At 58.2% G+C, this 17,412-nt stretch overlaps 3 protein-coding genes across 4 annotated transcripts; 1 reads left to right on the forward strand and 2 right to left on the reverse strand.

Moving 5' to 3' along the window:
- Nucleotides 1-1,282: 1,282 nt before the first annotated feature.
- LOC120370134 (rab11 family-interacting protein 2-like) lies at nt 1,283-6,946 on the forward strand. Of its 2 annotated transcripts, none has more exons than XM_039484355.1 (5): nt 1,283-1,403; nt 1,851-2,189; nt 3,040-3,250; nt 3,849-3,954; nt 6,434-6,946. In XM_039484355.1, exons 1-5 carry the CDS (start codon nt 1,342-1,344, stop codon nt 6,874-6,876), a joined length of 1,161 nt encoding a protein of 386 aa, XP_039340289.1. In that variant the 5' UTR covers nt 1,283-1,341; the 3' UTR covers nt 6,877-6,946. The 2 variants fall into 2 exon arrangements, with proteins under 2 accessions (XP_039340289.1, XP_039340290.1); XM_039484356.1 differs by having other exon boundaries at nt 6,437-6,946.
- A 2,070-nt stretch (nt 6,947-9,016) lies between these two features.
- Nucleotides 9,017-12,663, reverse strand: B4GALT7 (beta-1,4-galactosyltransferase 7). Its single transcript, XM_039484357.1, has 6 exons — nt 12,498-12,663; nt 11,661-12,014; nt 10,477-10,702; nt 10,069-10,152; nt 9,724-9,828; nt 9,017-9,466 (listed from the first exon to the last, which is right to left on the reverse strand). The coding sequence occupies exons 1-6, from the start codon at nt 12,545-12,547 to the stop codon at nt 9,311-9,313; spliced, it is 975 nt and encodes a 324-aa protein (XP_039340291.1). The 5' UTR covers nt 12,548-12,663; the 3' UTR covers nt 9,017-9,310.
- Nucleotides 12,664-13,090: 427 nt separating this feature from the next.
- Nucleotides 13,091-17,305, reverse strand: TMED9 (transmembrane p24 trafficking protein 9). The gene is made up of 5 exons (XM_039484358.1): nt 17,038-17,305; nt 16,658-16,758; nt 15,103-15,228; nt 14,855-15,001; nt 13,091-14,635 (listed from the first exon to the last, which is right to left on the reverse strand). Exons 1-5 carry the CDS (start codon nt 17,180-17,182, stop codon nt 14,486-14,488), a joined length of 669 nt encoding a protein of 222 aa, XP_039340292.1. The 5' UTR covers nt 17,183-17,305; the 3' UTR covers nt 13,091-14,485.
- Nucleotides 17,306-17,412: the final 107 nt, after the last annotated feature.

The raw sequence follows: 17,412 nt of genomic DNA on the forward strand, positions 1-17,412 counted from the left end.
GTGGGTGAACACTTCTCACAAAGCGCTCACTCCACCTCTGACCTCTCAGTCCTTGTCCTCTAAGGAAACCTGCACAATACCTTCAAAAGACAAGCCTGGGAGCTTAAACTGGGAACTTTGCTAGACACTTAGGGTGACCAGACAGCAAGTGTGAAAAATCGGGACAGGGGGTGGGGGCTATATAGGAGCCTATATAAGAAAAAGACCCTAAAATCAGGACTGTCCCTATAAAATTGGGACATCTGGTCACCCTATAGACACTATAACTCACAGACTGAACAGAGACACTGGATTTATGGCTTATTACAACAACCTGTGACCCACTAACAACCCCTCAGCTGACTAGAGACTGTTAACAGGCCACTTCACCTTGAATGCTCCCTTGAAACGTGTGTTAGCTACTTACGCTAAACCGTCTGCCCCACCTTGTATTGGGGGCCCCGAGCAGGGGCGGCTCTAGGTATTTAGCCACCCCAAGCACGGCAGCTTGCCTGCGGGAGGTCCCCGGTCCCACGGATTCGGCGGCGGCCTGCGGGAGGTCCGTCGAAGCCGCGGGACCAGCAGACCCTCCGCAGGCAAGCCGCCGAAGGCAGCCTGCCTGCCGCCCCGCGGCGCCGGCAGAGCGCCCCGTGGCCTCCGCCCTCGCGGCGCCGGCAGAGTGCCCCCGTGGCCTGCCGCCCTCGCGGCGCCGGCAGAGCGCCCCGTGGCCTGCCGCCCTCGCGGCGCCGGCAGAGCGCCCCGTGGCCTGCCGCCCTCGCGGCGCCGGCAGAGCGCCCCGTGGCCTGCCGCCCTCGCGGCGCCGGCAGAGCGCCCCGTGGCCTGCCGCCCTCGCGGCGCCGGCAGAGTGCCCCCCCCGTGGCCTGCCGCCCTCGCGGCGCCGGCAGAGTGCCCCCCCCCGTGGCCTGCCGCCCCAGGCACGTGCTTGGCGTGCTGGTGCCTGGAGCCACCCCTGGCCCCAAGGGCCTGCCCCACACCCGGGAAGCTCTGCCCAGCAGACCCAGCACCAGGCATCGGCTGCCCACCTCCCTGCGCCCTCCCCGCAGCCAGAGTCCGGCCTGGGGCTAGTTACAGCCGGGCCGGGAACCGACAGGCAGCAGGAGAGACACCCCCTCCCCCCGGACCCGGCTGTCTGCCCGGGCAAGGGCTGTTCCCTGCGGCCCGCCCCCGGGCCCCGCCCCCTGGGCTCGGCCCCGCCCCCTAGGCAGGCCTCGCACGGACTCTGCGGTCCGTGGGCGGGGCTAATGGCCCCGCCTCCTGGAAGGCTCCGGCCCCGGGTTTCTCCGGCCCGTGTAGCCCCGCCTCCCTCCGCTCTGTGACGTTCGCAGGGGGCGTGTCGGTGCCATGTGGGCGGACCAGGGAGCCCCCATGGAGGCGGAGCACGGAGCCCAGAGCCCCCGCCCGGAGTAAAGAGCCCCGCCCCCTCAGGGCCTAGCCCGCCCCCCGAACCCCCCTTCAGGGCAGCTTGCCCCTCCCCCCGGCCCGCCCTGCCCCCTCCAGGTCAACCGGCCCCTCCCTCCCCGACTAGCCCCCCCACCCCTCCTCCAAGCAACCCGCCCCTCCTCAGTGACTAGCCCCCACCCCTCCTCCAAGCAACCTGCCCCTCCCTCAGTGACTAGCCCCCACCCTTCAGGGCAGCTTGCCCTCCCCTCTGACTAGCCCCACTCTGCCCCCATCCCGCACCAGGGTCTTGCCCTCCCCACCTCCTGACACCAGTCTCCATTTTGTCTGCGTTGGGGCCATGGGCAGGGGCCGTAGGGGCAGTCCCCCCACATCCCTGCTGGCTCATGGGGAGACTCGGCCCGTGGTGGGCGAGGGGCCACCGGGGACTGACATGGGCTCTTGTCTTGCAGGGTGGCCGAGTTAGGGGCGTGGCAGCCGACTCACCTCCGCGTGGTCGTCCTGAGTGCCCGGTCACTGCGGGCCAAAGGGGGTGCTGGCTCCAGCAGCCCCTACGTGGTCATCCAGCTGCAAAAGCAGAAATACGTGACGTCAGTGGTGCCCCACAGCCTGACCCCCAAGTGGAGGGAGGAGTGCACACTCCAGCTGCCCAGCAGGCTGGATGATGCAAAGGAGCACTGTCTCGTCCTCACTGCCATGCACCACTCTCTCCATCGCCCCGACCAATTCCTGGGCCAGCTCTGCCTTCCCCTGGCACAGCTGTTCTGCGACAAGGCAAGGAGAAGGAATGAGTGAGTGTCACAGCTGCCCCCCTCCCCCTCATCCATGGGGCTGAGACCTGGGCCCAGGGAATGGAGGTGTCCTGGGGAACCATTTACCTCCTGCCCTTCTGTGGTTGACCTATGAGCCAGACACATTACCGGGACTCAGTCACGGTCACCTCTTCCTCCTGCCCTTTCTCCCGGGGTCTGTGTGAGGTGCAGCAGGGCTTCTCATGACCCCTTGTGCCCCAGAGCACAGAGCAGCACTATGGGGAGCTTTACCTTGTGGGGTTGAGCTCTCTGGTGCCAACATACAGTGGAATGGCAGGGTTGGAATCCCCTTTCTGGCAGGGTCCAAGGACTGATCCAGAGGACGTCGAAGCCCCCCATAAATGCACCTGGCCAGGTGTGCGGTGGGTGTGGGCCTTTCCGACTAGCTGATAAAAGACCCCTAGAAAGCATTGTCTCAGCTCGGGTGCAGAAAGCCTGTGACCAGGGGAAGGGAGAAAGACTGGTGGGAAAGGAGAGGGCAGAAGAAAGTGGCTCAGAGAGCTAGAGACCAGAACTGGGAGTGGGTGAGAGCAGAGCCACTGCACCACACAGGATGGGCTTTCCCGGCCCTATTTCTGAAAGGGGAGGATTCCATGCTGGCTCAGAAGTAAACAGGGGAGCCTGTGTGGCCAGGGCCGGGGGGCTTTTCCCCGGGGCAGTGAGGTGTAGCCACAAGATATAACTTCTAAGAGCAGGACTCAGCACAACCTTTAGCTCCCTTTACCTCCAGCCCCAGTCCTTAGTGGGCTGAGCCCTGTGAGTTCAGGACAAATAGAGCAGTGAAGGCTCGAGCAGCTTCCTGCATGGTTCATGGTGTTGTCTGGCGCAGATGGTTCAGGCTGCAATCCAGGCGTGGCAGACCTGACAAGGCGCGAGGGCAGCTGCAGCTCGAGCTCCAGTTCAAGCAGATCCTGTCTCCTGGCAGCGAGCCAGCATTCAGCATCCAAGGATCACAGTCCCTCTTCACTAAGCTCCGCAGCTGCATGAAGGGCCGAAGGAACAAGGTTTATCCCAAGGCGCAATCACCTTCCTTGTGTACGGTACGTGGCGTCTCTCTGGCCAGCCAGGTGTTTCACTCCCCTTATCTTGGGCCTCTGAGCGTGGCAGTTGTTAGCAGCATGTTGCTTACCCTGGAGGTAGCAGGTGGACTCCGTGGGGTGTTAAACTGCTCACCTCAGTGTTGGGGGCAGGATCTCAGCCTGGGGGACAGCAGCAATAGGCATTTTATCCTGGAACATGTCCCTGGAGACTTTGACCTGTGGAGTCTGGCCAGTGGCTGTGGAGAAGAACAGAACTCCCTGCCTCCCTCTCAACTAAGGGCACATCTCCTTGCAATCCTGGATGCCACAGGGCTCCCAAGGGTGACCCTGGCTGCCCCATGAGCTTCTCAGAGAAAGCAATTTAGCGGCACGATTTGAAGTGGGCATTGAAATGATGGAGCCAGGAGGTGAGAGGGGCCCAGCCTGCCAGGACTGCACACAGCCGTTGGATAAGGGCATGGTGGCCATAGAAGCTTAGGCTCGTGTGGCCCCAGGGGCACAACAGTGCTGAGAGCATTCCTCAAGGAACAGACCTAGGGAGGCAAAGCTTGCAGCATCTGAGTCTCCTGTGCTGACCTTGTTTGTTCCCTCTGGACAGAGCAACGATGAGGACTCCTCCTCCTCCTCCAGCATGCCCATTGAACCGGATCCATCAGCACTGATGGCCAGGGGCAGCGCTGGGGGCTCCGCACACGCAACTGGAGGTGAGTAGCTCCACGGGACAGGGAGGGGACAAGGGCTCAGTCTGGTCCCAGTGGATGTGGTCTCACCCTCACTGTCGGTTCAATAAGCCCTGAGACAGGGATTTGGGTCTCTCATTGTCTTCCCGAGCCAGACTCATAGACTCATAGACTTTAAGGTCAGAAGGGACCATTATGATCATCTAGTCCGACCTCCTGCACAACGCAGGCCACAGAATCTCACCCACCCACTTCTATAACAAACCCCTAACCTATGTCTGAGTTACTGAAGTCCCCAAATTGCAGTTTGAAGACCTCAAGCTGCAGAGAATCCTCCAGCAAGTGACCCGTGCCCCATGCTGCAGAGGAAGGCGAAAAACCCCCAGGGCCTCTGCCAATCTGCCCTGGAGGAAAATTCCTTCCCGACCCCAAATATGGCGATCAGTTAAACCCTGAGCATGTGGGCAAGACTCACCAGCCAGCACCCAGGAAAGAATTCTCTGTAGTAACTCAGATCCCAACCCATCTAACATCCCATCACAGACCACTGGGCATACTTACCTGCTGAGAATCAAAGATCAATTGCCAAATTAATTGCCAAAATTAGGCTATCCCATCATACCATCCCCTCCATAAATTTATCAAGCTTAGTCTTAAAGCCAGATATGTCTTTTGCCCTCACTACTCCCCTTGGAAGGCTGTTCCAGAACTTCACTCCTCTAATGGTTAGAAACCTTTGGCTAATTTCAAGTCTAAACTTCCTAGTGTCCAGTTTATATCCATTTGTTCTTGTGTCCACATTGTTACTAAGCTTAAATAATTCCTCTCCCTCCCTAATATTAATCCCTCTGATATATTTATAAAGAGCAATCATATCCCCCCTCAACCTTCTTTTGGTTAGGCTAAACAAGCCAAGCTCTTTCAGTCTCCTTTCATAAGACAGGTTTTCCATTCCTCGGATCATCCTAGTAGCCCGTCTCTGTATTCCAGATGAGGTCTCACCAGTGCCTTGTATAACGGTACTAACACCTGGAAATTTTTGCTGGAAATTCCTCGCCTGATGCATCCTAAAACCGCATTAGCTTTTTTAACAGCCATATCACATTGGCAGCTCATAGTCATCCTGTGATCAACCAATACTCTGAGGTCCTTCTCCTCCTCTGTTACTTCCAACTGATGCGTCCCCAATTTATAACTAAAATTCTTGTTATTAATCCCTAAATGCATGACCTTGCACTTTTCACTATTAAATTTCACAATGAGACTCAGTGATCTGGTGATAAGGAGACCCCCAAAGAACCTCCCTTCCCCGGACGTAGCAGCTGTGGGAGCAGCCCTCAGGATGGGCCTTTAGCACTGCCAGGCAGGGCCTTTTCACTAGTACCAGCCTTGATCCCTCAGCTCCTTGGGGGATCCCAGGATGGGCTGATGAGAGGCCTGCAGACCTTTGTCCTCCCAACACATGTAGCACAGTCAGCACTGGGAGCTTCCCCTCTGCCAAACAACTCGTCCCCACACCAAGACAGAGGGGTTCAGCCCCTGGGAACAAGGGGGTCAGTGGACACCTGCCCTCTGGGAACAGCCCAAAGATATTAGTTAATTCTGCACAGGTCCCAAAACCAACAGCAGAGGGTCAGAATTTGGATCTTTGCCTGATTTTTTCACCAGCCCCCTTGGCACCCAGAGATTAAATTTGGCCTTGGGAACTGCATGGCTGATGAGAGCCTCTAGGCCAGACTCCTGACTCATGCTGCCTGTGCTCCCCGCCTTCTGCCCCGAGTGCTCGGGAGAGCCTGACGGCTGGAGGAGTGAGCTGGATGACGGTGGGGTCAGGCAGCCTAGGACTTGGCTCCACAGATGACTTGCTCCTGGGATCCTCAGACCTCAGGGGAAAGCCATAGTAAGTCCCCTCTGGTACTGCCTGGAGGCTCATGCTGAGCACCCATCCAGGGCATGTTCACACCTGTCCAGGAATCTGTCCATGCAATGGGTTCCTACCCTTTCTGTCGCACCTCTATGGCTGCATTCATGGACTGCTGGCAGCTTTTCCTTTTCTCATTTCCAACCCTTTGTTCCTTGTCTCAGCTCCAGGCACCCACGTAACTAATCCCTCTTCCCTCAAGGGGTTCACCCCATTGTGAGGTGTGTAGATTTATCCTGCATCCCTCCTCCCTTGCTATGCCAAGATGGGCATCCAGCTCTGTGAATTGGTCTCTCCAGCACCCCCAACTCACAGTTACTGCTCTTCTTGGCACTGCCTCTAGTCATGGGTGTCTTTGGTAACGTGGTACCCAGATACCTCGGTGATGGGTGCAGTATAATGATACAGAGGGAAAGGAGCACAGCATTCCAGGTACAGTCACAGCCCTATTGCAGGCTTTCCCTTCCCTCCGTCCAGTACTTCTGCACATGCAGCTCCAAAATGCAGTGACCAGCTCGAGTCTCCTTCCCCTCTCTCCTCCCAGACACATCTGATGTAACCCCTGGTTTCTCTCCTCTCCAGCAGCTCCTGCTGCAATGGCTCCGTCCCTGTGCACTGAGCTGCGGCTAAGGACCTATCTCTCCAAAGAGGTAGCCTACGAGGCCCCCTCGGTCACAGCCAAGTACCCAGCTTCCTCCTCCAGCCAGCCTGACCAGTGGGTTGCCCTGCAGCAGCACCCCAAGAAGAAATCTCAGCTGCTGAAGGAGGATAACTCAGAGTCATTGGAGGACTCCCCTGAGACACCTCAGGCCAGTAGCCCACCCCTACGCAGGACACAGGAGGGTGGCATCCCCCCACAGAGCTCACAAACCCTGTACACCTTCAGGATGAGCCTTTCCCACCCTACCAGCACTAAGCCGCTGGGCACCACCTCTGGGCACAGCTGCACCTGGAGGCGCCAGCTAAAGTTGCTCAGAGGCTGCCATATCTGCTTGAGATGCTTTGGATTGAGACTCAAGCCCTGACCCAGGTGCTGTGGCTTCCCTCCGTTCCCCCTCCTGGGCGCTTTACAAATTCATACCATTTGGAGCAGGAGGTGCTGGCAAGACTAGTGATTCCATAGTGCATGAGATACCCCCACCCAAAGCTCTACCAGTCAGTCACCCCACCCCCCGCACTGATGGCACGGGCCCAGGCAGGAGGCAGCTGCAGTAGAGGAACTTGGAGGCTTTCTGCCCAGCCAGAGCTAGAGGCAACCCTCTGAGCCCTTAACTCCCCCGTGGACCCAGAGCTTTCCCCTCTGTCCAACCCAGACAGGCTTGCCCCATCACCCCACCCTCACCTGCCCCATGATTGTTATTCATTCCTCAGGGTGGAGCTAAGCACTTCGCCCCATGATCTCTCCTCACCCCCACCCACAGCAATTACCCCCGGTGCCAGTTCAGATGTGCAGAAAAAACCTTTTGAGTTTGCCATGAAGCGACAGGGCCATCCTGTTCCCTGGGGCTGCTCTGCTCTCACCCTCATGCGCCTGCAGGGGATTGCAGGAGGGCAGCAGGTTCCTGCTTTAGGGGGTATTACCAGGGGCCAGTGCAGCTTGTGGGAGCCTGGCCCATGAGCTGAGCCTTGTAGTCCCAACCCCCACCATGTGCAGCCCCCGTTCTGAGCAGAACATGGCCTTTCTCTAAGAGCTGATATCAGGCCCTGAGCCGAGTGGACTTTTCCACCAAAGCAGAGCCTGGCATGAGGGTGGGCAGCCCCCACAGCAGATCTGGGACCTCCAGCTGCAAGGTTGCTGTTCCATTCAGCATCCTGTGATGCACCCAGCAGGACACTGTCACGCCTGGCCTGATGGCTGCAGAAGGCAGTGAAACCCTCCTGCGGGCTGGAAGAGCTGGATTTGCTTCCTCACCCCGTCTCACAACAATGAGAACAGGTTGGGGGTGAGAGGTTTAAACCCAGTAGAAGGAGCCACTTTCTGCAGCACTGATCCTCCAGCGGCTGCAGGAGCAGAACCCAGCCGTCCTAGCTCTACCAAGGGCCTGCTCCAGTGCATAAGCTGAGCAGTTATGGGGCAGCAGGTTCTTGGGCTAGCATGGCCCAGTGTACAGAGCAGCTGCTGTTGGCCGCAGCTGGAGGGGCTGGCAGCCTCTCGGTCCAGGAAGGAAGCTCAGTTCAGAGATTCCCCAAGGTCAGGTGGGACCTTAGTGATCGTCTAGTCCGAGCTCCTGTATAGCACAGACCAGAGACCTGCCCCCAAACTATTCCTGGAGCAGAAGCAGTCGGGATTTTAAAATGGTCAGTGGTGGAGAGTCCCCCAGGGCCCTGGGGAAGTTGTTCCTGTGGTTAATTACACACAAACAGACACTCCTCTGGTCCTTCTCTAACCAGAAACATTCACAGGCCTGTGCTGTTCCCTGGGGTAGGCAGTCTCAGAACCCTGCCCCCTGCAGTACAGGAAGCTCCATCTCTGGATGCTGGGGAGGAGCTCTGGGCTGGATTCTTGCACGGACACCATCCATGGCTCCCCTGGCTTTAATGCTACCACTGCAGTGAATTAGCAGCCATTACATTCCAGGGAAACACACCGTACAGGATTTCGTAACTAGAGCTGGGAGAGGGCAGGGCCGGGAGAGAAGAGGGCACCAGATACTCACTCAAGCCCCATGGAGAAGGCTGGGGTATGTTGTGTACTGTGAGAAGTGGCACTGGCACTGCTGGCGCTCTGGGGGAATGCAGCCGGTGAGCAGTGACATGCTCAGTAGCTGGGGTTCAACAGAAACACGACCTTACTCCACAGAAAGCAGGGGTGGGCAGCGGGACCTAGAAGCCACATGAAGGGGAATGGGAAGTTCTGGGCAGTATTGTAGCCAATACGTCCCATCCTCTGCTGAAACCCCAGCCCGTGTTAATGGGGTTCTGGGCCCCATGGCTCCACTGCATCAACCAAACCTCTCTTGGGAGCCTCCTGCCCTGACTGCGGCAGTTCCAGTGGGCCTGCCAGGGAGCTGGGGCACTGGCAGACACTCACAGCCTGGCTTTCATCCCTGCTTCCTCTTGGAATCACAGAGCAGTAGGACAGCAAGGGAGCGAGAAGCGGGAATGGTGCCTGACCGAGGTTGGCATATGGGCGCTGGCATGGAAAGCAGGGCGTGGCTCAGTGCATTGACATCACATGGTCCTGATAGGTCTTTATTGTCTCCTTCGAGCCATGGCCAGCACAAGGAGGGAGCGGCCTTCCTGCGGTAATGGCAGCATCTGTGCTGGGGGCCACAGCGTCTCGGTTTCAGTTCTGCCCGTCCAGCTGGGCTGGCTCCTCAGCCCTCTTCCAGCCTGTCGCCTCCATGCTCCAGCCCTCGCGCTCAGCTGCCGCAGTGAACCTGCCCTGCTCGAAAGGCCCCGCTGAAGTCCCTGGGCATCTCAGCATGGCAAGCATGACTGGGGCCTAGGGCAGGCTGCTCAGCTGAATGTGCACCAGGGGGTCTTGCTGGCATCACAGTCCAGCAGGATATTGAGGACAGTGCAGGGAGCTCCAGCCACACTCAGCGCCGTCCGGGACTCAATCTGATACCTCACGTTGTTCAGGCCCCCATCCCGATCCACCTTGAACTGCTCCTGAGAAAGACAACACGGCATTCAGTTCCCACCCAGCAGAAAGGCCAGTGTGTAGGGCTAGCCGAGATGGGACCAGAGCAGGGGAGAGGGCAGAGCCAGCAGGGACAGGGCTAGAGCAACAGGCTGGGCTGGCTCAGACGCATGCAGCCACCTGCCGGTCACAGAGAGACACCATTTCCCTGGGAGCCCCTTCTCCCTTCCCCTTCAGTGCAGAGGGCAGCAGGGCCCCTGCCCTGCCCCAAGGGAGCAGCTCACACCTGCTTCTGGGTAGCAATGCGCTTCTGGTCTCGCTTCCTCCAGGCTGGGTCGTGCAGGTGCTGGAAGGTCTTGTATCCAGTCTTTATTCCCGAGGGGCGGAAAAGCTGGGGGAAGAGCGGAGCGTGCATTAGTCACTGGAGTCCCTGCCCTAAGCCAGGTGCCCAGGCCCAAAGCTTCCTGCACCCCGTCACCCCCTCCCCTGGGCACAGCAGGACCTTTGGGAGGCTAGGCAGAGGGGCCAGCAGGGAGCTAGGCTGTCCTCTCCCAGGCATTGACAAAGATCCTGGTGGCCATGCCTGGGGAACGGTGTTTTCTCTGGCCAGGAGCCTGAAGAGCATCCCTACCTGGAGGCCAGCTCCTTTGATCCGGCGATAGAACTCATCATCCTCTCGCCCCCAGCCCCAGAAGCGGTTGGACATCCCATTGCACTGAAATGAGAGGGTGTCTCAGGGGTAGAAGCTTGTGATGTCCCCCTCATGCAGCATCTGCCTGATGCACACACCCAGCGTAACCTCTGCAGCGAGGCAGATGGAGAGCAGTCCCATGGGGGAGAGCCATGGCCAGACCCTGGGGCACAAGGCCAGAGCACAGGGAACTACAGCCAGACCCCAACCAGCTCAGCCCATGAGCCCCTATTCCCTCCCCATCGTGTCGCCCCTTTCACATTTCCAGAGTGGAGAAAAGTGACTCACAAACAAGGAATCCTCCCCCAAACAGACAAGGACCTTACCCCACTCTGTGCCAGGACTTACCATCTCGTAGTGCTGCTTGGTGAGCAGGAGGATGCCGCCCACATAGGTTTTGTAGTGGTACAGCGGGTGCAGCTCTGGGGATGCCACATGGAAGGGCCCTGCTTCCGGGAAGCTGTAGTCCAGCTCCTCATTACGGGGCAGGAGGTCAACGTCGTGCATGGCAATGTAATCGGTGTCATTGCCGCTCTCCAGGAAGCCAACGTTGATCAGAGATGCTCTGTTAAACCTGCTCAAGACACCAGGAAAATCTTGTCCCAGCACCAGGAGCGTCAGGCCCCACGTGCTGCAACTCAACCCTGAAACCACACCCATGCAGAGGGAACAGCCGCACCCGGGCACTGTGGCTAATAAGGGGCTAAAGCAACTAACATTGACAGTGCCTGTTCTAAGGGAAGCCCTTTGGGAAAATGAGCTGGAGGCTGGACAGACGTTCGGCAAGGAGATGACATGTAAGAGGCAAAGCATTGGTGTGGCTGGCATATTGGGAGGGCCACCTGGAGGCCAGGCAAGGCCAGCAGGGAGGGGCTAAAGAGTGGTAAAGTGGGCTCTTGGAAGAGGTGACCGAGACGGGTGGGCATACGGGGGAGCATTAAGGCTGATCTGAGGACACTAGCAAATATTGTGTCTTGCAGCTTTCCCCTGGCTCTCAGAGCTCCAGCCTCACAGAGCTCATAGTCAGGAAGAAAGGCTAGTGGCCTACAGTTAAATTTTCCTCTCCTGCTCACGTCCGGCCCTGGGAAAGGAGACTGGAGAAGGAAAATAGCCCTTTATCTTTCTACAGACTCTTCCACAGAGACCCTCGTAGCCCCTCATCATCTACAAAACTTGGCTCAACACAACACCTCCAGGCTCAGAGTATCTGAAATTCCAGCTGCTCACACCCCAGCTTTCCTCAGTCCCCACACGCTCAGCCCAGCAAAGAGAAAAGAAATGGACCTGACTAAGCCCTGATGGTCAAACTCCCGCATCCCAGGAGAGGAGGAGAGTGTGATCCCCATTTTATAGCTGAGAAAACTGGGACATGGGACAGGGTGGCAGAGCAAGTCTAGAACCCCTCATGGCACAAATAATGCCCTGGGGAAGGGGCTGCTCCAAGCCTGGTACCTTGGGCCCCAAAGTGCCCTGGTGGCACAGGGATAGCACCTGGGGCAAAGCTTAGCTCTGCGGGTGGCAAAGGACCATACCTGTAATGATCCACCTGGTTGAGCACAAAGATGTGGTGGCGGATCCTCTTCCTGCTGAGGAAGCGATGCATGTGGGGCACGAAAGCCAACAGCTCCTCGAAGCGTTCCCGGAACGGGATCAGCAGCGCCAGGCGGTGGGGGCCCCACGATGGGTCCTCAGCCCATGAGGCCCGGGACTCCGGGGGGCAAGGCTTCAGGGGGTTGGGGGCCACTGCCCCGCGGCCCTGACGGGCCACATCACCTGAGCAGCTGAGCTGCAGCCACAGCAGTGAGGCAAAGCCCAGAAGCAGCGCCGCAAAGAAGAGCCGGAAAACGGAGCATTTCCGCGGCAGGAGGGCCAGCAGCCAGCGGGACCTGGGGTGGGGTGGGGTGGGGTGGGGAGTCAGGGCCCAGAGTGCGCTGCCCACGGCTGGCTCCCCACACAGTCGCCCCCTGCCCCGCAGGGCCGGCCTCGTCCTGTTCCTCCACCCAAAGACCCCGTCCGCTCCCCCACACCTCCTCCACAGACCCCTCCCTGCCCCCCCAATCCCTCCCTGACCCCTCCTTGTCCCCCGGCGCCTGCCCCCCCCACAGACCTCTCCCTGCCTCCCGGAGCCTGCCCTGCCCCCGACCCCTCCTTGTCCCCCGGCGCCTGCCCTGCCCCCCCCCACAGACCCCCTCCTTGTCCCCCGGCGCCTGCCCCGATCCCCCCCCCACAGACCCCCTCCTTGTCCCCCGGCGCCTGCCCCGATCCCCCCACAGACCTCTCCTGCCTCCCGGAGCCTGCCCTGCCCCACAGACCCCCTCCTTGTCCCCCGGCGCCTGCCCCCCTCGGAACCCGCCCCGTCCCGCTCTCACCCGGCTTCCTCCCGCACATACACCGCCGGCTTCCTCCGGGACGGGAACATGCTCCCATGCGGCGCCGGGGGCGGCTCCCGGCTCCGTCCCCCCGGGCCCGGGGCTGCCCGGACACGCTGGCTCAGACACCCGGTCCGGCGCCGAGCGGGGTCCCCCGGAAACGCGGGTCGGTCCCGCCGTTCCGCCTGCACGGGGGTTCCGGCCCGGGCGGGCACCAGCCGCTCCCCCTGTCCTCGGCCCAGGCAGCCGTGGAGGTGGCACCTGCCGCCACAGGCGGCTTAACGCCACGTAAGCAGTCCCGGGCCGAGCATCCCCCCACAGCATTGGTGGTGCCGGGCGGCCTCCGGCCTCTCACGCGGAGGGGCACAGCCCAGGGAGTTACAAGAACACAAGACAGCTGCCAGCCATACCCCCCGAGTCACCGCTACCTCACCCTCCAGGGCACGGATCACCAGCTGCCACCACATGCACGAGGTAGCTTGCCCGGCCCGTGGGGGAGAGACTTCCCTCTCCCGCAAAGGGTTTTCTTCCAAGCTGCAGTCCCTTTTCCACTGAGCAGGCTCAGAAGGCAAGAATCTGGGGACACACACAAGCCCGTCCTCAGAGCACTCTTTATTAGGAATCCACGATACAGGACAAAGTAGCCAAACGTTAGTAACCAAGTGACCCAACACCCGCTTTGCCTCCCTGCTGTACAGGGAAAAGGTGGCTGCAGCACTGTGGAACAGGAAGCAGAGTGTGACCCCTCACCGTGCCCCTATGAGCAGCAGAGAGGCACACTATTATACCATCTAGAAAAGGAATGACTGCTGAAGTGGGAAGATGGGTCAGCTTTGCCTTGTGCTCAGATCCCTGTTAACATACTAGGAAAACAAACACTACACTAAAATATGCAGCCATCCCTGCATAGAAACTTGTGGGGTTTTAATGCCCCAGTACTCCTATTCCGCAGTGATCAGCACCTTGGAAATACCCATGGCAGACACACAATGCTGTTGCCTCAGCCCCAAGGCAGCTAGTTCCAACCCCTGTGCAGTCCCTTCACATTATGCATTTTACACAGATTAATACACACTCAATGCTGGGACAGACCACGAGCCTCAGGGTGGTGTGGTAGTGCAGAGGCCCCTGCCCCATCACAATCAGTTCTGTCCTCTCTGAGGTGATCCAATGGCAGCATAGAGCAGCCAGTTCCGGACATAGTCATGCAGATTTCAGCACCTGGCTGAAGGTTCTGTGTACAAGGGAGCTGTTTGCTCAAGCTTCCTTCTCCCTTTATACCAGCTTCTTGGCATGAAGAAAATACTTGGGGTTCTAGTTGAAGGGATGAGGATTCCAGCCTTCTTGGAAAGGGGAGCACAGCTCATTGTAGGGGGTGAGCCTTGGAAGAGGAGGAAATCCACAGGCAGACAGACAGACTCCACCCACACTGCCAGAGAGTTCAAACACAACTCAGAGGAAGAAAGGCCGAGAGTTCCTGGGGAAGGTCAGTGTACCTCAGAGGAATCCATGCAGGATAACACTCTACCCCTTATTCCCAGGGAAGATGGTCTAGTGGTTAGGGTGCTAGTCTGAGACTTGGATTCAAGTTCCTGCTCTGCCACAGACTTTGTGCAGAACCTAAGCCAAGTCACTTAGTCTCTGGGGCTCAGTTCCCATCTGTAACATGACAAGAATAGCCCTGCCTGCCTTCCAGGGGTGCCAAGGATAAATGTATCAAAGACTGTGAGGCACTCAGATAGTACACTGATGGGGCCATGGAAGCACCACAGACCGAATGTGAGTGACTGAAACACTGTAACAAACCAATACAAGGAAATCCCACCCAGACTGGGAGGGAGGGAGGGCGGGAAGTGGTGGAGGCAGGTGACACTTAGCCCAGGCAGCTGGAGGGTTGGGAGAAGGTAGGCATGACCAGGCCAGGCTGCTGAAACTCATGGAGTTGCTTCTGTTAAGAGAGGGCTGTTTGCTCATGCTGTGTGCCCTCTTTATACCAGTTTCTTGGCTTCAAAGAAACTCTTGAGGTGCCTCATCTGCCATATGCCAATGGCAACAAGAATGAGGGTCTGGACAATGGACCACCAGAGAACCCGCTGGTTGGTGCTCTCACTGGTCTGGCGGAACCGCTCCTCTCGCCACTGCAGCAAGGAAACAACGGGTCAGAGAAGCAAATACAGACCGATCCTCCCAGGCCCCAGAGACCAGTGACTTCCCATGGCCCTCAGAACTCTCTAGTAGTCACGGTCCAGCTGGGTAGGTCTCCCTCCCAGCAACCTCCTTCCCAAACCATGAACACAGCCCCTGCTGCATCTCCAGTGTAGAGTGCAGCACTGGCCAGGCTGCTTCAGGTTCCTCACCCGCTGGTAGTTCTGCTCCTTCTGGATTTGCTCCACCTGCTCAATGAGCTGCCGCACCCGGAGCTGCAGCTCACTCAGCTTGTCCTTGGCAGCAATCTCAGCATAGTCATTGGCATGTTCCCCCACCTGGATATCCAGATGTACCCTCTGCAGCAAGACAAGAGAACACAATCAGGTGTTCTGCCCCAGCACAATGCTACATGGAGGGTCCATCCCTCCCCTCTCTTTCCTGCATGGGCCCCCCTTACCAGCATACCCCCTGCAAAGAGGGAGAATTTGGTGGAGTTAGAATGCAGGCAGATCTGATGCTCTCCAGGAGTGTGCGAGGTGAAGGTGAATCTGCCCTCAGAGCCATACTGCCTCGACAAGATGACCTGGAAGAGAAGGACAGGGCAGTAATGGCAAGCTCCAGAGCACAGCCAATCCAGAATTTGAATACAGTAAATCCATGGATCTGACAGCAGGGTGCATCAAGCTTTCTGGCAGAACATTTGGTACTAAGGGTCTGTCTGCCCAAAACAAATTGTTTAGTGGTGAGAACTAGGTAGCAAGGCAGATTTACAGGGGCTAGAGACCCTCTTCAAATCCCCTGTGCTATCTGCCCAGGTGACAGTTAAAGCACCACATTGGGCCAAGAACATAGGGCCAGATCAGCATTTCAGTTAGTTGCTCTCCTGAAAGTCCATTCTGCTGAACCTTAGAATCTGTTCATTAACAATTTCAAAACAAGCAGGGCTCCAACCAAATGCACTGGGGAGGAGGGGATGGGAACTGCCAGAGAAGGAAGGTTGGGCCTAGATGGAGCTCTAAGTTCAGGACCAGACCATCAATAAGTCTAGGGTCTTAGATCATGGAGTTTAACTAGACTGGGAAGGGATGGTGTCCCTAGACTCTGTTTGCCAGAAGCTGGGAATGGGTGACGGGATGAATCACTTGCTGATCCCCTGTTCTATTCATTCCCTGTGGGGCACCTGGCATTGGCCACTGTTGGCAGACAGGATACTGGGCTAGATGGACCTTTGGTCTGACCCAGTACGGCTGTTCTTATGACTGGAAGTGAGTGGGCACCATGTACCACAGGGGTCAGCAGTCACTGCACTGATTAAAGTAGCTGACTCTGCAGAGAAGCAGCTAAAAAAATATTTTTCTAATTTCATAGTTCAAACTGGAATTTATAGAACTAGATTCAACATCATGTTGCTAAGAACCTCTCAGAACCAGGCAGCAAAAGAAAAATCAGGCAGGTGCAGCTAAACCTAGAGCTTGCCCACATGCCACAAAGACAGCCTGTTCCATAGCAGAACCACTAGTATCTATGGTGATTTCATACCAGTGAAATCTGGTGTCTCACGAGTCAACATGCTACATGGACAAAGCCTTAATGGTCTATGTGTGGCACCTGCCTAGGGAGGTTGGGGAATCTCCATCATTCGAGATTTTTTAAGAGCAGGTTAGACAAAAACCTGGCCGGGATGGTCTAGACTCTAGATAACACTTAGTCCTGCCAGAAGTGCAGGGGACTGGACTAGATGACCTCCCGAAGTCCCTTCCAGTCCTATGAAACAGAGCAGCCAACGTTAGAGCCCAGGTAGGACAACTCAGTGGAACTGCAAGCAGATGCTGAAGGGGTGCCCCTCACCATGGGCACTGACTCTGGGCTGCTCAGTCCCATTACCCTGCTACTGTAGCTTTCGGGCTCCAATGGGATGGGTATGAGGGCAGATTCAGGTTGGGGAACCAGAGCACCTGTGCTGACCAGGGGCTGAAAGATGTGCCAGTATCTTCTCCTCCCAACCCAGGTACCTTATCATCAGGGTCCTTCACCTCCACAAACATGCCAAGCCCAGGTGTGGCAGGCATGTAATCCTCCCGCTGCTTATCATATAGCTGGGTACGGTAATTCCCTGCAGGGGAGGGCAACACTATCAGAACCATCCTGGTCAAACACATAACAGCCCCCAGCACCATGCCTGTCTACCCCCCACCCCCCGAGCCACAGACTTTCCTCCTATCCCCCCTGCACCCATCCCCTTCCTGTCCCCCATCCTCCTCCCGCACCTGTCCCCCTGCTGTCCCCCCCCGGCACCTGTCCCCCTGCTGTCCCCCCCCGGCACCTGTCCCCCTGCTGTCCCCCCCCGCACCTGTCCCCCGTTGTCCCCCCCCCGGCGGTGCGCCCCCCGCACCTATCACCATGGTCTCGTCCGGGATCTCCTCAATGAAGCAGCGGCGCTCGGTCTCGCCCAGGTGGAAGTAGAGGCCGAAGCTGCGGGACACGGCGCCAACGAGCAGCAGCAGGACCAAGCCCAGGAGTCCGCCGCGAGCCGCCATCTTGCCCGCCGAACGCCACGTAAGGCTGCGCGCAGCCCCGGGAGGGCAGGACTACAACTCCCAGCAGCCCCTGCGCGATCAGCGCCGCGTGCCACAAAACGCCTTATAAGGCTGCCCGCAGCAGCAAGGGACAGGACTACAACTCCCGGCAGCCCCTGCGCACTCAGCCCCGCGGCCACCAAAGGCTGCGCGCAGCTCACGGGACGGGACTACAACTCCCGGCAGCCCCG

Source organism: Mauremys reevesii, linkage group 8 (assembly GCF_016161935.1).
Source record: "Mauremys reevesii isolate NIE-2019 linkage group 8, ASM1616193v1, whole genome shotgun sequence".
Taxonomy (NCBI): domain Eukaryota; kingdom Metazoa; phylum Chordata; order Testudines; family Geoemydidae; genus Mauremys; species Mauremys reevesii.

Excerpts from the sequence above, each read along its gene's own strand:
- LOC120370134 (XM_039484355.1), top strand. The coding sequence starts at position 1,342 with ATGTGGGCGGACCAGGGAGCCCCCATGGAGGCGGAGCACGGAGCCCAG. Across the intron at positions 2,190-3,039 it reads AAGGCAAGGAGAAGGAATGA|ATGGTTCAGGCTGCAATCCA; the intron begins GTGAGTGTCACA and ends TGTCTGGCGCAG. Across the intron at positions 3,251-3,848 it reads AATCACCTTCCTTGTGTACG|AGCAACGATGAGGACTCCTC; the intron begins GTACGTGGCGTC and ends CCCTCTGGACAG.
- B4GALT7 (XM_039484357.1), bottom strand. The coding sequence starts at position 12,547 with ATGTTCCCGTCCCGGAGGAAGCCGGCGGTGTATGTGCGGGAGGAAGCC. Across the intron at positions 9,829-10,068 it reads TCAAAGGAGCTGGCCTCCAG|CTTTTCCGCCCCTCGGGAAT; the intron begins GTAGGGATGCTC and ends CTCTTCCCCCAG. Across the intron at positions 9,467-9,723 it reads GCATTGCTACCCAGAAGCAG|GAGCAGTTCAAGGTGGATCG; the intron begins GTGTGAGCTGCT and ends TGTCTTTCTCAG.
- TMED9 (XM_039484358.1), bottom strand. The coding sequence starts at position 17,182 with ATGGCGGCTCGCGGCGGACTCCTGGGCTTGGTCCTGCTGCTGCTCGTT. Across the intron at positions 15,002-15,102 it reads TCTTTGCAGGGGGTATGCTG|AGGGTACATCTGGATATCCA; the intron begins GTAAGGGGGGCC and ends GTCTTGCTGCAG. Across the intron at positions 14,636-14,854 it reads AGGAGCAGAACTACCAGCGG|TGGCGAGAGGAGCGGTTCCG; the intron begins GTGAGGAACCTG and ends TCCTTGCTGCAG.